The 20,818-nt window shown below is 42.7% G+C and overlaps 3 protein-coding genes across 3 annotated transcripts; all 3 read left to right on the top strand.

The window, feature by feature from the left end:
* The first annotated feature begins 1,524 nt into the window (after positions 1-1,524).
* Positions 1,525-5,641, top strand: LOC112577265. Its single transcript, XM_025260319.1, has 10 exons — positions 1,525-1,858; positions 2,129-2,313; positions 2,496-2,849; positions 2,994-3,098; positions 3,283-3,492; positions 3,864-3,967; positions 4,206-4,296; positions 4,637-4,955; positions 5,230-5,444; positions 5,609-5,641. The coding sequence occupies exons 1-10, from the start codon at positions 1,525-1,527 to the stop codon at positions 5,639-5,641; spliced, it is 1,950 nt and encodes a 649-aa protein (XP_025116104.1).
* Positions 5,642-5,689: 48 nt separating this feature from the next.
* Positions 5,690-6,853, top strand: LOC112575296 (glutamate receptor ionotropic, delta-1-like). The gene is made up of 2 exons (XM_025257047.1): positions 5,690-5,923; positions 6,187-6,853. Exons 1-2 carry the CDS (start codon positions 5,697-5,699, stop codon positions 6,551-6,553), a joined length of 594 nt encoding a protein of 197 aa, XP_025112832.1. The 5' UTR covers positions 5,690-5,696; the 3' UTR covers positions 6,554-6,853.
* Positions 6,854-11,667: 4,814 nt separating this feature from the next.
* Positions 11,668-19,899, top strand: LOC112577257 (glutamate receptor ionotropic, kainate 3-like). The gene is made up of 12 exons (XM_025260307.1): positions 11,668-12,938; positions 13,342-13,575; positions 13,777-14,140; positions 14,521-14,683; positions 15,107-15,202; positions 15,967-16,176; positions 16,503-16,606; positions 16,705-16,795; positions 17,077-17,392; positions 17,662-17,876; positions 18,149-18,399; positions 18,763-19,899. The coding sequence occupies exons 1-12, from the start codon at positions 12,836-12,838 to the stop codon at positions 19,115-19,117; spliced, it is 2,502 nt and encodes an 833-aa protein (XP_025116092.1). The 5' UTR covers positions 11,668-12,835; the 3' UTR covers positions 19,118-19,899.
* Positions 19,900-20,818: the final 919 nt, after the last annotated feature.

Genomic DNA, 20,818 nt, shown 5'->3' with positions numbered 1-20,818 from the left:
TATTTCCATCGCCCGGACCTAGTTAACCTGACTAATTATAGAATCATTGCCGACTCACGAGCGTTTTGGACCTCAAACTGGGGCAAGGCTCTGACGGCCACGTTGACATGAAGGTCTTCCACTTTCATAACATTGCTGTCTTGTTGGACCTAGAGGCTCCAGTGTGCGATGTTAGATGATGATGATGATGATGATGATGATGATGATGATGATGATGATGATGATGATGATGATGATGACCCTGACACACATTTCTATGTATCTTGGGGCTTTTGTCCGACAACCTAGGGGACATTGTTGTGTGAGGCTGAGTCTCCAGGCTCCAGCAGCGATAGGAAATCACGTAAAGATAAAACTTGTTACTGGAGCGTTTCCCTTGACATTAAGAAAAACAGATTGGAACTTCTCTTCATGGCGATCTCATGGATTTCTCCATCGATTTGGCCCCGGGCCATTGTCCATTATAGTCTGGGACTCATGTTGGCCAGTCAGTTGCTGAAACTGTGGCAGACGTATCAGACGATCATCAACTTTTTATCATTGACATTAGAAGGATTTACAGGACATTAGGACAAGTCTCGCGAAGAAAGTATTTGGATACATTATTTAAAGGTGAGATTTTTGGAAATCTGTTGTAAGTAACTATTAGAGAGTTGTTTGCTTCAATAAGAGGAATTTCTTGTGTTTGAATATGTCTTGCATGTACTGTTAGTGATGGTGTAGTATTTATTGTTGTTATTTTGTTGTTGCTGTTGGTGGTGTGTTTATTGCTGTTTCCTTTTGTTCTTGGTCTTACTTTCCTAATCTAATCTTAACACTTCTTTTAGTATTCTCTGCTTAGTTTCATAACCTTTGCACTGTTATTTTACTTGCCCTTCCTCCCTCCAAACTAAACACGAATCTGTTGATAACGTTTCCAGCGAAGCTGCGTTCGTGCCACAATGATGAAAAGGTCAAAGGTCTCAACAACCCTGCATCGCTCTACAATTCCTCTCCTGTTGGCCAATTTCTTACTAACAGCGTCATCTAGTGATGTTTTATGTAAGTAAACAATTAAATAATATACAAACCACCCTGCCTTTACATCTACTTCTTCATCCATTTTGACAGTACCGTCAAGCTGTCTCAATAATATCATATAATCACAAAGCCTGTATAGTTTTCTAATGTATTTTTAATAGTTGTTATTCATTAACAATCACTAACAATCTTGATGTTCTATAAGCTGGTCATCGATAACAATCTTAATAATAATTTCTCGGTGTGTGGGGAAGGCTTGGCCAAGACTTCACATAACAAATACGGCAGTCGACCGACTTTCTCCGAGCAGCTTCTCCTCCTGGCTGCTTCCAGACTGAACATCGCCAGCCTCACTGTCAGCGTCAGACACGGTCAGCACTTGGTCCAATCTCTTCTATGTTGTTATGATGAGGAGGATAAATTGGAGAGAAGGAAAGAACGCAAAAAAAATGAAGGAATAAATGAATGAATCAAAGAATGTGTAACTCTCTTTTTTCAGAAACGATGGCGAATTTTCAGAACTGCAGCATCATTTTAACATCTTTGCCTTGTGAAAATATTGAGAGGCTGATGTCGAGGGAACATCTGCACACTCCACTTCTGGTTGTTGGCGAGGAGGTCTGCAGCATTGAAGCTCACCAGAGTGTAGTGTCGTGGCTTCCTCGGGACTGGACCTCGGGCATCGTGGACATCATCGTAGCTCTACAGTGGACCGACATCTTGCTCATTGTGGATGAACACATAAGTAAGGCAACCATTAACTGGTCTGAAAATCTGTCCGTGTGGCACTCCTATACTATTGAACTTCCAATAGATGAGTTCTCCATCATTTTTGTTCGTAATGCATTGCATTTGTGATTATGATTGAATGCGACTACTAGTCTTTCTGACTCACTCGATTTTATTATATTCAATTAAAGCTTCTGCACATCTGATCTGGTTTACGTCAGTAATTGTACTTTTATTCATTTTTTTTCTTTCTTGTCTGATTTTTTCCTTCCTTTTATCTTTTCTTCCTCGAATCCTTTGCAGTGTAGTCTTAGAAATCGCATACTACTCGTCAGTAATTTTTGACATCTTTAAAACACTCTGTGGCCAATGCTCTCAGCTCCACGACAACAGGTCAGCCTCAAGTCCAGGCTAGCTGCCCAGCACATCAGCTCCTGTACATTTTCTCTCTGTCCTGCTGATGACTACACCATCTCGGAAGCCGCCGCCGTGATTCGAACCATCACAAGTCGGTCTGTTTTCCTGCTGACATCGCCGGAAACAACGCATTCCTTGTTGTCTCTAGTAGGTATTGATACCTTGTATGTTTGTATAGCGAGCTGAGCATGCAGCCTGATAAATTCATTATCTTGCCCACAGTATCTGCCATGTTTCTCTCTCTTTCTCACACCTCCCTACCTTCTCCACTCTTCCTTCTCCATACTTCATTAATCATTGATCAATCCGTCTTTTTAAATGCTTCTCAGTTTAATCTTCAAGAACACGTATCTGGTGTCCATGACAACTTGCAGTTAAGAGACGAACTGGCCAGTGAGGACTTCAAATGGTTTGTCACGTCGCCCGGATTTGACAGTTTGAGTCTGAAGCTGCTATCGTCTGCTTCCCACAATGCAGTATTCCTGTTTCCTTTTAATCGCGATGACAGACCTGCAGTTGAGCCTGAGGAAGATATGAACCCATGCGAGTTCCGGTTTAATTTTAAGGAAGTAAGTAATAACGGAGCCGCTTTTTCTATTTTGACTGTTTGCTTATTTGAGTGTTTTAAACCTCCAAAGACGATTATTGTTCTTTTGGTCTTCCACCCACTCGTTATCGTGCTTGTAAGTTCTTGACATATGTGTATCTCCTGACACAAGGTTGTACAAGACATCTTTGTTCAGAGATCATTCCAATCTCTCCATCAAGCATCGGAATATTTTGATTGCTCGACTCTAATCTTGGATTTCTCTGACTTTCTCTTACAGTTGGCCGTCACCCACCTTATTGAAAGTCTCATTCGAATTTATCCTGGCGTCAACTTTACCTACAAGCCACCTAACTTGCCATTACCATATTCAGCCCTAGAGCACGTGAGTGAAAGGGATTGAAAATCAGAACTTCATAATTATTTATGTTAAATCTTCCAGAGACCCTTTTACTTCTTTAAAAACACCTCTTCATGCCCCGATGTCTTTGTGGTCTTCATTTAAGCTTTATTCTTCCCGCCGAAGAGTTAATCAGAATAAGAAATAGTAATTAAATTATTTGTTTTAGGGAAAACTACTGTATGGTTCATCACGTGACTTCACTGATTATGTGCCCGAGGGTTTAGCCCTTTGCAGCAGCAGCAAGCTGAAGAACAAGACATTAGTTCTGGAAGGTACCTGGACAAGCACTTCTGGTCTCCGGTTGTACAATGACCTCGCTCCTCAAACCCAGTTTCGTGATTTTTGGAACAACAACCTACGTGTGGGTGCTGTGGAGGTGAATAGCTCCTCCTTACCTCTGGCTTTTCGTTCTGTCATTCTCCTCTTGTCTACATCCTCAAAAATTACCCGGTGACCATGCTGGGTGGATCTGCTGTGTACAAGTGATATGTACAAGCTAAACTGATGAATTCGAGGCCTCTGGATAGAACGCTCAGACCTTTTATTTTATTTTACAACATATGTGTTATATTCTGAGTGAATTCTTTATTTTTTAATAATAATAATAATAATAATAATAATCTGTTTTTCGTTGTATATTTATGGCATATCCACCAAGTGAATGGTGTAGAATAAACATCGCTGCCGACAATAGTGAGAGAAGAATGTTAGTGCTGCGAGTTGCTGGTTTTCATCCTTTACTTGCAGTCCATCCCCTTCGTCAGACGTGTAAGGGATTCCAACCACGTGGTGTACTACGAGGGTTTTTGTATAGACCTGATGGATGAACTGGCTGATTACTACAACTTCACGTATGCTCTGTAATATCTCGTGTCGTGTGTGTTGTTGATTTATCAGCGTAATAGTTCACCTGTCAATAGTGATGATGACTGTCTCTGATTTGTGACCATGTAGTAAAGATTAAGGAGGTTGTTTAGCCCACCTTGCACTTCACAAATGGGCTTCAAAACAAAACAAAAGCTTTGTCAAGTCCCTTGTCGTCGCTTTGATGGTTTCTAACGATGGATTCCATTTCTGTTTTTTCTACAGGTACACAATTTTTGAACCTCCTGATAAACAATTCGGAACACAAGACAGCAATGGTACATGGAACGGAATGATTAGCATGATTGTACGAGGGGTGAGTGCCAGGTAGTGTAGTCTGTACAATACCACAGTCAAAATTATTTGACAGAAGCCTGAGCTTCCGTCCATACAGGCGGTCAGCTCGTGTTTGTCAAGTGATGAATGGTGATGATGACACAGCCAGAGGTCCTGGCCAGGAACCGATTTTTTTTCATCGATGTTATAACGAAACGACATGAGGACTTACTATACAGGACTTACTATACAGACACTAGTGAAAAGCGAATGTGAAATGAAATAGTGAAATTAAGTGTGAAAGGGAATTCCTCATTGTATGTAGACGTGGATCATGCGCATGTGCGTGTGTGGGTTCAAGTGCGCTTTCTGCTTCGTAGGAAATCGACTTGGCCATCGGTCCTTTTAGCATCACAGCTGAACGCAAAACAGTCGTTGACTTCACAGTCCCCTTCATGGAGGACGGAGGAGGGATCCTGACCAAGAGAGCGACCCCCGGCCTTGACCTGATGACAATGTTCCGACCTTTCCAGTGGAAGCTGTGGCTGCTGTGCGCCGTGTCCATCGTCATCACGGGTGTCGTGCTGTTCGTCATCACCAGGGTACACACCCTTCACGCCACAAACGACAACAGCAGGGAACCCATAGGAACTCTAGGAGAGTGTCTGTTGCTGGTGTACGGTGCGATGTTAAAACAAAGTAAGTCACGACCGGGCTTTGTTTGTGTTACTGGAGAACTCTTGTCTTAGAGTTCATAGGTAAATTCAGTACACTAGTCGAAAATTCCACAGAAATAGTTGCTAGTTGAAGACAAACAAAACTGCCATGACCAAATGTCACTTCTGTTGTTTTCAATTAAAAAATCACAATGATACTCTTTGTTGGAATGTCAGCGAATGCAAGTAAGCTCATCCTCGGCATGTAGCTCTCACCGTGTCTCAAGTGATCTTGTCCTCATGTTATGTGTGTGCAGACACGCCAAAGCATCCGTCACCCGCTTCAGGCCGCCTCGTTCTGGGGTCCTGGTGGGTTCTGACCATCCTCATCGTCTCCATCTACACGGCCTCGCTGGCAGCCATGTTGACTGTGACAGTGCAGGGCAAGAACATCGACTGCATTGAGGACCTGGCCTACTCTGACCTCACACCCTTCACACAGCTTGGCACCAGCTGGCATACATTTTTTAATGTGAGAATCGGAGAAGAGGTCTCTTTTTCTCCCTTACACATAAACACACACTCAAACTTACACTATATTCTTTCTTACCTGTTACACTCATTCTCAAACACACACAGAGACTTTCGCTCTCACAAACACATAATTTAAGATTTTGGTTTTGTACTTTTGCAAAGTTGTTTCTCTGCGCCGAGAAGAAACCATTTTAAGACATCTGCTGGTTTGTTTCTCTCGTTGCTAGTCGTCTGGGTCCGAAGTCTTCAGATGATTGCTCATCGTATGCACACGGCACAGATGGTGACCAGCGACGACGACGCTTTCCCGCTGGTGTACACAGGCCAGGCCGCCTACATCACTGACGTCAGCACGGTGGACTTCATGTACAAGAGGGACTGCAAGAACCTGCACGTGGCCAAAAACATCTTCAGCCCCAGCGGACTGGGCATCGCACTGCCTCAGAATGCTCACTACAAGGAGCCTTTTGACAGGGTGTGAGTGTGAGTGTGAGTGTGAGTGTGAGTGAGTGTGAGTGTGAGTGTGAGTGTGAGTGAGTGTGAGTGTGAGTGTGAGTGTGAGTGTGAGAGTTGCTCGTATGACAACCCCAACATGTCTGCACTCACTCACTCTTTTAAAAATGCATGGGGATGCCTGTACCCATCATTCCCACACTAGACCTTAAAGATGTGGAATTCTGTGTTTGTCGCGACTCTTAAGGTTTGAGATTGTCATTTCATTGTGGGATAACTCGCTGCAGGATCCGCAAGCTGCAGGAAGTGGGTGTGCTGGAAGTGTGGAAGAGGCGGTGGTGGCGGACCTACAGCGACAGCTGCACCACGGAGTCGCCGGTAAAACCCGCCAAGAAGCTTGGTCTTGTCAACATCGGCGGCCTCCTCATCCTCTACATCATCATGGTCGCGCTGGCCGCCCTCGTCTTGATGCTGCAGCGCGTGTTCCAGGCGTCTGTGCGCAGTGGGCATGCGCACTGCAAGCCCACCATACCACGTGACCGTGCTCGCCACGTACCTTTTGAGAAGAAGATACAGCAGCTGGAAGGACTACAAAATGGCGATGACCGCGAGAAGGACAAGTCAGAGATGAAGACAGAAATTAGTGACAACTAGCAATAACCTGATGAAGTTGACAATTTACTTCAGCTTTAACATTAATTTAATAATTTAATAAGTCGATGTGCTTATGGCGATTTAAATCAGTTGTGACATCCAGACAGACAGGCCATCTTGGCAACACTGAGCTGAAGCTAACCTGGCTGGCTCTGCTTGAAGCACAGTTGCCGCCATCTTGCTACTCGTAAGGCGACCCTGTCTCAATATCAGGGATCAAGCAAGACTGTTTATTATACATAGTTATTTGAGTGTAACAAGAGGCTGCTGTCACTGTTTCTATTGTCATATCACAGCAACTAGTGGACAGTGTTCTAGTGTGTTAGAGTCAGTATTCTAGTGTGTTTGATTCGTTCTTCTAGCATCCTAGATTCGTTGTTTTATCGTTTCACATTCAATGTTCTAACATTTTATATTCAGTGTTTTAATAATCTAAGCTCACTGTTAACGCCATGATGTTCTGTAAAATAAAAATGAACATTTAACATTTGTTTGTCTGTATGAAAGAACACCTTACCACATTTCTTTTTTCATAAACTACGTAGATCAGGGGTCTCAAACTCATATTAGCATGTGGGCCGCAGTGGAAAGTAACAGCCAGTCAGCGGGCCGCACCACGAAAAGAAAATGTTTTTTCATTAAATTTTACGAAAACTACTGTCACTGCAGTTAAATGCTAAAATAAGTTTTTATAATTATTAATTACAGTTAGTGTAGTTTATTACATGCACAGGCAGTTTAGTTTATTAAAATAAGTTGACGTTGTCTCTGTCACTAATAACTTTCACTGCGGGAGTTAATCACCAAGCACAACATACATATACACCGCGGACGTGGCCGAGGGCCGCACAAAAATGTTTCGCGGGCCGCATTCGGCCCGCGGGCCGCATTCGGCCCGCGGGCCGCGTGTTTGAGACCCCTGACGTAGATGAATGCGCTGACTAACCCTAACCCTGACTATATCTGTAAGGGAAAAAGTACGAAATGTAGAAGCTGAGAAAATTACTAAGAGGAGGAGCGGGTGGGAAGTGAAACAAAACATTGAAATGATCGCAGTAAACCTTTTTGAAAAAAGTTGTTTAAACTGATCGCCTTTACTAAGCTGGCCCATACACCTTCAGACAGACAAAGAACCGACCTAAGGTACACCTTGAAGTGTGGCAGGTAAACAGGACAACAGGTACTCACAAAGCTCACATATTTCCCATGAAGTCCCTTCACGTAGAACTCGTGAACAGGTTTTCTTGAGTGTAAGACTTAGTTTTACTTCTATTGTTTTAGTCAGAAGTATATGTGATAGATGTTTTTATCTTGAGCAAGGTTATTAACAGGAGTAGATTTTAAACTTCAAGTTCAAGAAATTATTAAGAACGGCTGTCAGACAAGATTCTTAGAAATGCTAAAATATCAACTTCTAGAAATGTCCTAAACAGGTCGACTTATTCGCTTAATGACCGATTTTCAAATAGATTATTTTTAATCATAATGTTTGCCAGAAGTTTCTACAAACATTTCGTGAGCTGGAAACCTTTAGAAAATGTGTGAATACAGGTAGAGAGCTCCAGGGATTGCTACTGAAAATGTAAAATGTTGAATGTAAAAGTTAAATTCTCCTACTACTGAGAGATTATTCTGTGTTCACTTATCAGCAACATTTCAATATATACTTGTTTCCTTTTTATTTATTTGCTATTTTTGAGAGGTACACGGACGTTTCACCGCCGGACGTTTCGGCGCGGGGCACTTCATTTCGGCATTTCACGCGGGACCTTTAGCCGAAGTCAAGTGTGTGACGCCCCTTAGCTCACACATTTCTCTCGCCATTGTATCAATGTATCAGTGAACTCTCTCTCTCTCACTATCCCTCCTCATGTGAACCCTTAGCTCACACATTTCTCTCGCCATTGTATCAATGTTTTTTCTCAAAGCTGTTACGCATAATCTGTGACAATCAAAGTAAACTGTCTGTGAAGTCTGTGTGTAAAATTTGTTTGAAATAAAGAATTATTGTGTAATCTAGTAGTTACTTTCGTACTTTGAGAAGTAAGTAAGCTCTCTCTCTCTCTCTGACATAATGCGGCGAAACGTCCGTCGGCGAAACGCCGGTCAGCAAAACGTCCGCACACGTTTTAAGAGATGTGATAAAATCCTAACGCATCTAGCATATTTTCTGCGCATTTAACCACCAAGGTGATATTGGATTTTTTTTTGTTAACACGATAATAGCTTCAGAAGGACAATTGTCTCCCCTGAGTGTCTCTATTTCCGGGTTATTTGAGCTGCTTCCTGTGGCACGTCCAGTCCCAGACTCTATGTCCGACAACAAAGCAAGTAAGCATGCTGTTTCTCTGGCTCACGTACATATGTACATTCAAAGAGCTACTGAGTACAAATGTAAATGCGAAACAACTTTATTAATCCTTTCCAGAAAATTAATTAATTAATCCACCATGCCAATATAGCATCAGACATCCCATGATGTTTGTTTTTTTTAATGATAACGGGGGCTAGATGTATGAGAACCTTCTGTCAAAGACGTATGCAAGCCCACCCTACCAGTTTCAGGGGGTGGGGATGGGAAGTGGGGGGTGACCACAACAAATGACAGCAAGCGCCGACTGTTGTGATGTATCCGCTGTGACAGATGATGCTGCACACCACCATGACATCCTTGATGAAGCAGGCCCAGGCTCAAACACAGGATCTGACAAATGTTTGCAAAACAAAGCTCGCGCCTGTCTATTGCGCAGTTGTTTGAAATCGATGCACGTGTTAATCAGCAGAGCTACGAACCGCCGCGAGGCAGAAGATTCCAGAAAACCTTGCAAAGTATCGGTGCTAACAAAATAAGCAGAAGTCTTTTTTTAAAGACAGCTGGACAGCTGGCTTGACCTATTGCAGCAGCTCCTTGCGCGATCATCAAAGAGGAAGATGAAGAGGAAATGAAGAAAAGCTGGTAATCAAAGAATTGTTGATGCATCACTAAGTTCATTTTATTTTTGTATTTTCGGCATGTTGTTAGTGTCCTTTGTCGTATCAGACTTGTCTGCACTACTACCTACAGCCTTTCACAACACCTTTAGCAGCCAGTCACTTCATTAGCCTGCTCTGACCCCCAGGGTTCAATTCCCTCGCTCCTTCTCGTCCCTCATCTTTGTTTTGAACATTCATTATCGTAAAATGCTCCCCAAACCGGCTCCTGAAATCCAGTAGTCCCGCTCTTCCGGTATCCTATTGTTTCTCTGGGATGGAAGCTGTCTGGCTTTGACTGATGACTGCACCACGTGACTCCTCCTGATGACTCACCGCTCACAGCATTTACCAAATGCTAAATGATTTGTCTCATAAAACTTATCATTTTTGTCTGTTACCTCATTCATTTTCTTGCGTCTGCTTCTTCTCGTAGATTTGTTCGTAGTTACCTTTGTTCGGTAGGTTGATAGGTTGGTCCACCAACAAGCGGGTCTCTGTCGTGAGCTTTCTTGCCAATGCACTCGAGTGGAAGAATGAAGAAACCAGTGTTCAAAATCTTTTGCTGGGAGTTACACAAGCAGTGGAGGGTGGAGAGTGGCAGATAAAGTGAGATCTTGACAAATATCTGCCCTCACCCACTCACTCATCTCTCTTCAATCCAAGCCACACCCGTTCAGGAATTCTCAGCTACTACGAGTTCACGAACAAGCGATTGGGATTCATTACTTATTGATGTTTCCGTCGGACAAAAAGATAATTTTTTTTCAGTTTTGTTTGCATTCATTCCCACAATTTTCTGAATGTGCCCGTTGACATGGAGACTGATGGCTGACCGCGTCAATACCTGGCTTGAAGCATGCTCCTCGTGTCTTGGAGGAGACGACCCTAAACCTTCAGCAGGTTAACTGACAATCTCGAGAAGGAGGAGAGGAGCGGGGACTGAGGTGTTGAGGAGGTGGGGTAGTCTAGTCACTTGTGCATGTCTTGCTCCTTCTCACACCTGACCCGCCGCCATATTTGTTGTGGATCGATGCATTGATTGTCCGGCACCTGCCCTCCTGTCTGTCTGATTGTTTGTGTGTCACTAAGTCACAGAGCTGGTTGGTCCCTGGGAAAGTCCACGTCATTGCATCATCATCATCATCATCATCATCGTCGTCGTCGTCGTCGTCATTCTGTAGGCGGCCATATGATTATCATAATTAGTTTTGTAGAAGGACTGGTGCTGTTAGTCTGGTTGGTGGCGGTTATTTTCCAGTCTTTGCAAGCGATGATGTGGATTTCCGCTAAACTAACCGATTGTTCCCCTCCCTCCTCTCTTTGGACGATTTTAACTAAGATCAGGACCAAAAAAGTGGGAAAAGAAATTACTTGCAGCAAAGACCTTAACTACACCACAGATAGGTCATCCAGAAAATTACTGGATAACAAGCAAGCTCCCTACAGTGGAAAGAGTGATGGCATCGAGAGCTCAGCTTGCACCACACATAGAAAATTATGGAGCGGTAAGTTATTTGAATCGCTATAAAAAGTTTATAGCGGGATAAATATCTTGGAAAGTAGTTTTTTTTTTAAATTTACTGAACACCAGAAGTAAAAGAAGTACATAAACATTGCTGTGCACTCGGCTTCGACCAGCCACTTCAATTCCAAGACCAGGTCATGTAATGACATCAGTCTCTAGACAGACGAGTTGATCTCTCTCTCTTTCTCTCTCTCTCTTTCTTTCCGACCTTTGCCAGAAACTACAGGTGAGTGCTAGTTTTTCACAAAATTCCAGTGAAATAAAAAGCAGCCATTGCACGTGGGACACACATCTGATCCAAACCTGCGGAGACCTGCAGATGCAAATTACCGGTGTTAACCTCCCGCCCCGACAGTCTATTGATTCCTTCACTTGCAGTCGTCCTCCACCTGTCGTTCTTCCTGAAATGGATTTACTTGGCGCCGCACACCTGTGGAGGACACTGCTTCATCTGTGCAATCTTATTTTCTTCACGGTGCACGCAGCGCAGTCCACCCTAATATGTAAGTATTGTACTTACAGTTTCTCTCCCTTACAAGTATACGATTGAGGGGGTGGGTGTGGGGCGGGCCACAGTAATTCCTTTTAAGTAAGATTTTTCAGGTTGGATGAAATCTGTGAAACTGCTGTACAGGAAATTTGTGTAGATAATTGTACGCTATCTAGACTTAGTAGGGTTAGCTTAGGAATTAAAAAATGAAATATTATCAAAATTATAAAATTACAATCCAGAAGAATATTATGAAACAAATTGGTGTTCTTGTTATTGATTCTCGATGTGCAGTTATTTACTTGTCGCAAATTGGGAAGCTTCAGAACTACTAGTACAATATTCCCAGGTAGCAGACGACGAATGATCGACTTCACACTACCACATGGTATGGATCGTTGATATGAGAGGAGTCGTTTGTGATAAATGTCACCAACTGCGTAAGTCTTTAAGCTTCCCAATTTACTGGAAGATGTAGGCAACTAAGCAGAGGTCACAAGAGTGGAAGCAGTCACGAGCCATACCACTGCCTAAAAAAAGTAACATGATGCAGTGTCAGAACTATGCATGATCACCTCATCATTCACCCAAGTAAAGTTTCTCAAAAGGATTTAAAAGCGCCTCACTCCGATGGCAGAGGGATTACTAAGTGATTACTAGGCTTTATTCCAGACTGGCAGGTCACTGTTGAGCAGATCGTCAACAGTCAAATCGAAAACATCTACAGCAACGTTATGATCTGTTAACACAACTTTATAGATATTAAGAAGGCATTTGATATATAGTACTAGGGGCTATGGAACTTACTGCTCGTTCAATGTAGAGGAAGATCTGGCACGCGCCTTCAAGGCACTGGACTACAGCTCTACGAGTTCGGTACCCATCAATTACCAAGTGGGTAAGCTTTTTTCCACGTGGTGTATGCCAAGGATGTAGGTTTTCCCAGATCTATTCACCATTAATTTGGGGAAAATCATTTTTGACACACTCCAGGACCATCACAAATCAGTGTCTATGCAGGGGAGGCTACTCAGCAACCTTCGCTTTGCTGACGAATTTAAAATCATGGTGGGAGGCAACAGCGTCTCAACTTATCCTTCAATCTGTCATTACACTACAAAAGACAATACAGTGTAAGGGGATATATATATGTATGCGTACATACACGTGTGCATTTGTCTGTTGGTAGCCCTGCACTACAAGAGTTTGCCATTTACAGAATACAAACTTTCTGTCTGTCATTGCCTGAGGTGTCTTGGAGGACTCCATCCACAACTCTGAGCAGTCCACATCAATGCACATCCTTCGTCAGGCTTTGGCGGAACTGAACCTGACGTCCGCGGATCTGACGCTGTCAGCCGGCACTGCGCATGGCATAACGTGGAGCTTTGCTGACGGTACGTGAATCTGTTGGTTGGTTGGTTGGTTGGTTGGTTGGCTGGCTGGCTGGCTGGCTGGCTGGCTGGCTGGCTGGCTGGCTCGCTCGCTCGCTCGTTCGTTCGTTCGTTCGTTCGTTCGTTCGTTCGTTCGTTCGTTCGTTCGTTCGTTCGTTCGTTCGTTCGTTCGTTCGTTCGTTCTTTTCTTTCTCCTTTGCTGCCTCCTTCAGTTTGAGCTGTATCTGCTCACCTAAATCACATTTATGTTTTGCGACACCGAGCGCCTGTAGACAAACAGAAAGCTATAACGCGCTCGTAAAACCTCAAACACAATTAAGCTATAAAATGTCCACGTGAAGATAATAATGACAATGATACGGCTGTCTTGATGACGAGAGACTGACTGTATTTCCCGTTATTGCAGGTCGGACCGACAATTGCAGCGTTGTCGTAGTGGCCGCCACGTGTCAAAGGGCTGAGATGCTGAAAACGGCCTTCAGCAACAGTAGTCTGCCGCTGCTCGTCTACAGCGACGACATCTGCGACCAAGCTTTCACTTTATCTCCATGGTCACCGACCATGTGGACAAGGGCAGCCGTTGACGTCATTGTAGCGCTAGGGTGGACTGACGTCATTTTGGTGTACGACGAAACGTCACGTGGGTATCACGTGTCTGTGTTGAAGTTTGTACGTTAGAATATGTGAAGAGGTCTATTCTGTACTTTATGAAAACTCAATCCTTGTCACTCATTTATTTACTTTACGTTTTAATAGAAAGTCCTGTGTTCCATGAAAATGAAAGGACGTCTGTCAGACTAATTTTCCATCCCAAGAGTAGTCATTGTTATTCTGTGTGCAGTGGAGTCACAGAGGCGGGCATTGGTAAGAGAACTGTCTCGTCATCATATTGGAGTGGTTCCTATAGCAACCACAGGTGACAAGCTCACTACATCCGTGGCATCCTCAGTAACGGCGTTACGCATCCACTTGATTCTTGTGTGCGTTGGATCCTCCAGTGCCGCGCTTGATGCGGAGCATGTAGGACACCTTGTATACACTTTCTATCTATCAGAACGCATGTCGTTCCAAATAGTTTTGATTCAAAAGCTCCTTCACATTTTGACTGAATTATTTTATTCCTTATTTTTTAAAATATCTTTCATCTTCGCAACATTTATATTGCTGAAAAACTGTTTTTCTATGCTTTACTCTTTTGCCTGCATGTCACAACACTAGTCGCCCTGACTTGCCGCTGTTTCCTTTTTGATGCTTATGGGTATAGCTAAATATTGTTCTGTCTTTTGATGTATTATTAACAACAGATATTTCCCACTCAATTCTTAGGCCTCTCCTTTTTTCTCTCTCTCGAAAAATATTAAGTAAAAGTATCAATCCCCTATCCTTCTTTCTGTCATATCATCATATCTTTTTACGTTTTAGTGCACACACTAGATATATGATATCACATGAAGTACTGGTAAACACATACAAAGTACACGCACACGAAATAATTGTTATAATATTTAATAGTAGTACAATCACTCGATAGGTTAGTTTTGTTTATGTCAAATAGATAAAAACAACATCCATTTTTTTCCAGCAGGAACTGTACAACGAGAATTATTCCTGGATCGTCGTATGTCCAGCCCTGGCATCCTGATCTGCAGTTTGTCTTTCAGAATGCCAGCAACATGGCGGTCCTCTTCATGGCACCACATGACTCCTCCAGACTGCAGAAGACTTGTAGTCACGTGAATTTTACAGCAGTACGTCCTACTCTTCTTTATTCAGTTGTTCATTTGCTTTCAAAATCTAACCCCACCTGTCTGTAACAATCCGCGCAAGAAAAAAAAAAAAACAAAACAAACAAAAAGGGGGGTTGGGGAGAACCCACGTGATTTGCACGAGTTTGTACTAGATTATTGAATTTGCATTAAGTGACCCAACCAGCAGATGCTTATGTTTCTGAGACGAGTTCTGAGTTTCTGGGGAGCCGGTAGTGGCGAAACAGTTGCGGATCGATTCCAGGATGGAGTATGTCAATACGCTCGTCGTGGCCAAGTGATCATTTGTTACTTCCCACATGGCGCAGCGTGACACTTCTCCCTTAGCTGAACTTGCATTATTTTCTAAAGAAACAAATGTGCAAAGAGCGGTTATGGAGCTAACCAATAGTCTTGTGTCGGCAGATGGCGCTCTCCCGTGTGAAGTCTGCTTTATCAGAGACGTTTCCAGAACTGTTTGTGTCGTCTGATTGCAGCAGTCGGCTCGTGGAGTGCGCTGAGGTTTGTGACACTGAATTCCGGTTGAGTGATTTGACTGGGAAAATAAAACCACTTTGAAGACTCTATGACCCATCACGAGCAGGAGTGAGTGGGCGAAGGAGTAAATGAAGGACGGAGTATGCAAGGGATTGCGTGTGCAGTGTCAATACAATTTATTTCATTTAATCTCAAACATTACATGTGAGTTATTTTGATTTATTTCATTTTTGTCGATTTAACACTTGCAGGCAGTACTTTGGGAACCCCTGTCCTGAACGGTCATTGCAAAGATAAGACTGGAAAGTCATAGGACTTCTTTGTTTGACAACAGATTGGTGTAGTGTCTCTCGTCAAATAATAATAGTAATAATAAATAAAAAATTTGTAAAGCGCATACTCACACTTCTAAGCAGCATGCTCTGAGCACTTAAGACCAAGAACATGGACAGCATACGAGGGACACGAAATAAACAAATAACACATGAACTCTAAAGGAACTCTAAAAGAATGAACTAACGAAGAATAAAATCAAAGAGAAACCAAATAACAAGAATAAGAGCTGAGAGTAACATGATACATTCTTTTTCCGTTTTTGCTTCGGTATGAGACGATGGCGGACTCACTACGAGTAAATGAACTGTTTGATACTCGCTGACATGTTACTACATACAGATTGAAATAGCTAGCAACAGCATGACGATGCTCATTTGTTTACTTGCTTCTTTTGTTGATGATCAGGTCAGGTGAAGGTTTTTGCTAGCTGATCATATTTTCTGCTGCTTCAGAACAAAAGAAACTACAGTGAAAGGCTTGAGAGGTTTAACGAGAGGCCTGAAGAGTACGTCCTGTGCGCTCATCAACAAAGCGGTCCGCTCAGCTTCCAGCCTGTGGGCGTGTGGTCCTCTACTTCCGGTCTGACCATATCCAGTGATTTCACCTTCCCCATGCGCTTCAAAGGTTTCTATAACAAAACTTTGCGCGTGGGAGTGTGGGAGGTAAGACTCACGACCTTGTGACCTGAAATAGCATTAACGCTATCGGTACGTTATTAACAGAACAATATTGTAAGAACATAAAAAGTTCACATCTTTATCTTGCTATCATATTTGTAAATCAGATGTCATTGCATACACTAGTTGTTTAAAAATTGAAATAGCGATGGCAGGTAGCTTTCCAAAATTTTGGATGTACAAAATCAAAGAAATTCAAGAATAATTAAATGTAATACCCACATTATATATATATAACAATGGCAAGTGTGTGATTTGTGTGTGTGTGTGTGTGTAGCAATTCACGAAATCGTATAAATTTTCGTTCTTAGGCCATTCCCTTTCTGAAGCGCCTGTCCAACCAGTCCGACAACATCGTGTACGAGGGCCTGTGTATTGACATTCTCCAGGAACTGTCACAGCGCCTCAACTTCTCGTAAGTTTAAATCGAGTCTTGACATTTTCGGATTTCGTATGTAGTTGTCACATTTTTTCGGAATTAACAATATTTATTTGTACTTGGGCATTTTATAGATATCAGCTTATTGAGTCCATTGACGGCCACTTTGGGGCTCCCACTAGCAACGGATCGTGGAATGGAATGATTGCCATGTTGATGCGTGATGTAAGCATATATAACATTTCTTGTGTTTGTCTGTGCGTGAGTGTGTTTATGTGTGTGTGTGTGTGTGCTTGTGTGTGTGAGTGTGTTTTTACTATACCATTACTTCCATAAAGTTGGCCTCTCTAAGTTTACTTTAATATAATTTATATAAATATAGATATTTATAAATCAACTGTACTTATTTTATCACTACAGCATTCACAAGTAAACAGGTTAAATGTACATAACAAGTACTTGTAGATGTACTTTACACAGCTATATCAAACTACTTTCACCCGCAGGAGCTTGATCTGGCCATCGGCCCGCTGACAATCACATCAGTTCGCGAGGCTGTCATCGATTTCACGGTTCCTTACATGGAAGATGGCGGTGGCATCCTAACCAAGGGAGGCGAGCCCGCTCCTGACTTCCTCAACATATTCCGTCCCTTTCCCCTCGGCGTGTGGCTCATCCTCTGCGCGTGCATCATGACGACAGGGGCAGTGTTGTTCGCCATCTCCAAGACCGACACCGCGCGTGGGGTCAGTGGTGGACAGCACACGACCTGGAGTTTAGACGACTGCCTCTTGTTAACCTTTAGTTCTCTCGTGTCTCAAGGTGCGAGTCTTTTTTTACAACCCACCCTTACAGTTTCTATCTTTCAACCTTCAGAAATTGTTTCTTCTAGTTATAATAATGTCCTTTCCTTCTTATCTCCTACCTCTGAGCTCTTAATTTGTCCACCTCTAGTCATTGTCAAACACAAGCATAGTCGTAGCAAGATATAACAGATGGCTTGCGTTATAAGTGGTAAAGAATTACACATGTTGACAAGAGGTAACGAGATGTGATAATAACTGATACCAAAATGAAATGTGTTGTCAAAGGGTTCGAGCGACACCCCACCTGTACGCCCGCCCGACTGGTGTTGGGCTGTTGGTGGGTCTTCTCTATCCTCATCGTCTCCATGTACACAGCCACATTAGCGGCCATGCTGACCGTTACTGTTGGTGTGGACACCATCGACTCCATCGACGAGCTTGCAGAGTCGTCGCTCACCCCAATCACCTTGACGGGTAGCAACTGGGAGACATTGTTTCTCGTAAGTTTCAGCTAGCGCTTAAAAAAAAAAAAAAATTGTGTTTTTGTGTCAGTCCGTCGGTCTGTCTGCATAATTTTTAAAAGATGTTCAATGATATACGAGATCTCTGTGCTATTATTTTCTGAAGGAATGATGATGAAGGCAATGCATTTTCAGTGTTTTGTAAAGAAATTCATACACCCAAAATGTTAAAGATGACGACGACGACGACGACGACGACGACGACGACGACGACGATGATGATGATGATTTATTTGCGTTTTGCTTCTCAGACAGCAGAGAGCGACGTCTTTGAGAAAGTCGGGAGGAGAATGGCCCACACCCCGGTTATCAGAGCCGATGCCGACGCTCTGAAGTATGTAATGGAAGGCTCGGCTGCTTACATCTTGGACCTCAACATCATCAGATACCTGTACAACCAGGACTGCAAACACCTGCACATGGCCAAGAACACATTCGTCAGTAACGGACTGGGGTTCGCCGTGCCCGAGAACGCCAACTACCGAGAACAAATAAACGCTGTGTAAGTACTTAAAGAGGGTAACCTTTCAGAAAAAGCATTCCTCGAATCTCCAAGCACTTGTTACTTCAAATTACCGTAAATCAGCAGATAATAATTAACTAGGAAAGATAAAATAGTGTGACGCATCTGTGTGACGTGTCCCGGAAACTGCCGGAAGTTGATGAAGCAGCGCCTGTGGATCGCTAACTGGCATCGTGTATGGCCATAGATACGACAGTATCTGATCTTCAAACCTTTGACTTTTAAAAATACACTTTTGCTTAAAACTGTGGAATGTACTGGCAGGTTATTTTACAAAAATATTTATTACTCAATAAGCAGTTTGTTAGCCTCTTTTCTCCGCCTTCCCACATTTGTTGACAGGCTTCTGAAGCTGCAGGAGAGTGGTCTGATGGACCTGTGGCGCAACAGATGGTGGAGAACATTCTTGGACTGTGGTGCACAGGGTGCTTCCGTCAGATCCAGCCAGCAACTAGACTTCATCAGCATAGGGGGCGTTCTCATCTTGTACCTTGCAGTCATCACACTTGCCATCGTCTGCCTCCTCTCCCAGTTGTTCTACAAGCAGCGAAAAAGTTGCAGAAGTCGAAAGCTGCAAGGGTCATCGACGAATGTGTCGGATGCTGTCCATCAGTCTCAGACAAGCCATGAAAGCAAAACATCGGAGCACTCAAGCGAAAACACTACTCGTAAAAGTTCGCTTTCTTCTGATGCTTGAAGAGCATGAAAGACAATGAAGAGAGGTTTGGTAGGTTCAAACCGTCTTTCGAGACACAGGTACATGCTGTGGATGAGACACTATCAGATGCCATCTTCACAATTGAAGCCAAACTGATCAGCTATTTGATAATAAATATCTACTGTCCTGACATTTCACCATCACTTAGAGACGAAGCAGAGATTTGAAGAATCCATAAAACAACCTAAAGATATTAGAATTTACTTGTAATTATAAACGATGTAATTATAGACAATTTAAAGATCATTATTTAATCAAGGTGCTAAAGATGTGAGAGATATTATTGCTGGTTCTGTAAAGTAGGAAGCAGTGATGATTGTGAGAATAGACTGATTTTTCCATGTGATAGGAAGTCAAGAGTTGTCTGTAACAAAATTTTCAAGTCAGCTTCCCACAGAACCATGTTATGCTTTACATAATCATAAGCTGGAGGAGTTTGAAATAAATAAGAAACACGTACTTGCTGACAGTTGTTGTAATGAATACAGGAACCTTTAAAAAAGCTCTTGTTGATGAAAGGAGGGTCTACCAGGAATCTCTTTTGTTCACCTGTCAGATTGACAAAGACATGTCTGTGTGACAGCATGAAGGTGATCCTTTGCCTTAACCTCACCTGGAAAGTTGGTTTGAAGTAATGTGATAAAAAAAAAATGGTGTACCGTGCTCAAATGAACTCTTTGCTTTTGTGAGTTGTGAGGTTTCTTCTTGTACATGGCATATATAAATAATAATAATTATTATTATTATTTTTGGCAAGTAAACGTCCGTATTATTTTAATATACACTATGTGCGCCTCATTAATTTAGGAATTGTGATCTTTAAAAAAAAATCCCAGGCAACAGAAAAGAAAGAAAGTTCATTAACTTTATCCTCTCTCATAGGACAAACAAAATGATTGTTTCTGGTCTCTGTGGTTGTAAGCTCGCAAAAACTGGGTCCAAATTTTCCCTTTCTTACAGTAAACACATGCAATCTTCAACAAGTTCTGTTGCTGCTGACATCACCTGAAGCATGTAGACAAGTGGAGCCCACCCCAACACTCTTCACTCCAGAAAAGATACCCAGACCTATTCAGGAATTCTCAGCCACTCTCTAAGCGATGATGTGGATTTCCGCTAAAGTAACTGATTAGCACCCTCCTCCTCTCGCGAACGATTTGTTACTAAGTGTAGAACAAAAATTTAGCGATGAAAAGATTTTAATTTATAGCAAAGACCCTAACGACAAGATGACTCATCCTGAAATTTACTGGATGCCGAGCGAGCTCTCCAAAGTGGAAAGAGAGATGGAGAGACTTTCACGGCGGTACAATGTGAAATCAGAGATATAAGAAGATTGTAGTGCGATCAATGTCCCGTAAAGTCGTTATTCAAAGGCCCTAATGATGATTAGAGATATGTAAATGTTTGTTTATGTGTGCTTTTGCTTTAAATGGAGTTTTTATCACACGGAATAATGGAAGTTCCTCCCATTTGAGTGTGGTCCCACTTGCTTTAGTCGCTGTTCTAAGTGCTGTCCTCGCTGTTGAAATCGACCAAAAACACCACGTGACCCTTCTTAATAAATTTATGGTCGCTGCTTATAGCGAATGCAAAGCCTCAGCCCCGACTAGCCACTTGTAGCAAGTGCAAAACCTTGTTGGTAACCAGACACTCAACCGTCCTGACAGTCTTATTTAA

Source organism: Pomacea canaliculata, linkage group LG1 (assembly GCF_003073045.1).
Source record: "Pomacea canaliculata isolate SZHN2017 linkage group LG1, ASM307304v1, whole genome shotgun sequence".
NCBI lineage: Eukaryota > Metazoa > Mollusca > Gastropoda > Architaenioglossa > Ampullariidae > Pomacea > Pomacea canaliculata.
The sequence above is the reverse complement of the archived record's forward strand: the minus strand, read 5'-3'. Positions and strand labels throughout refer to the sequence as shown.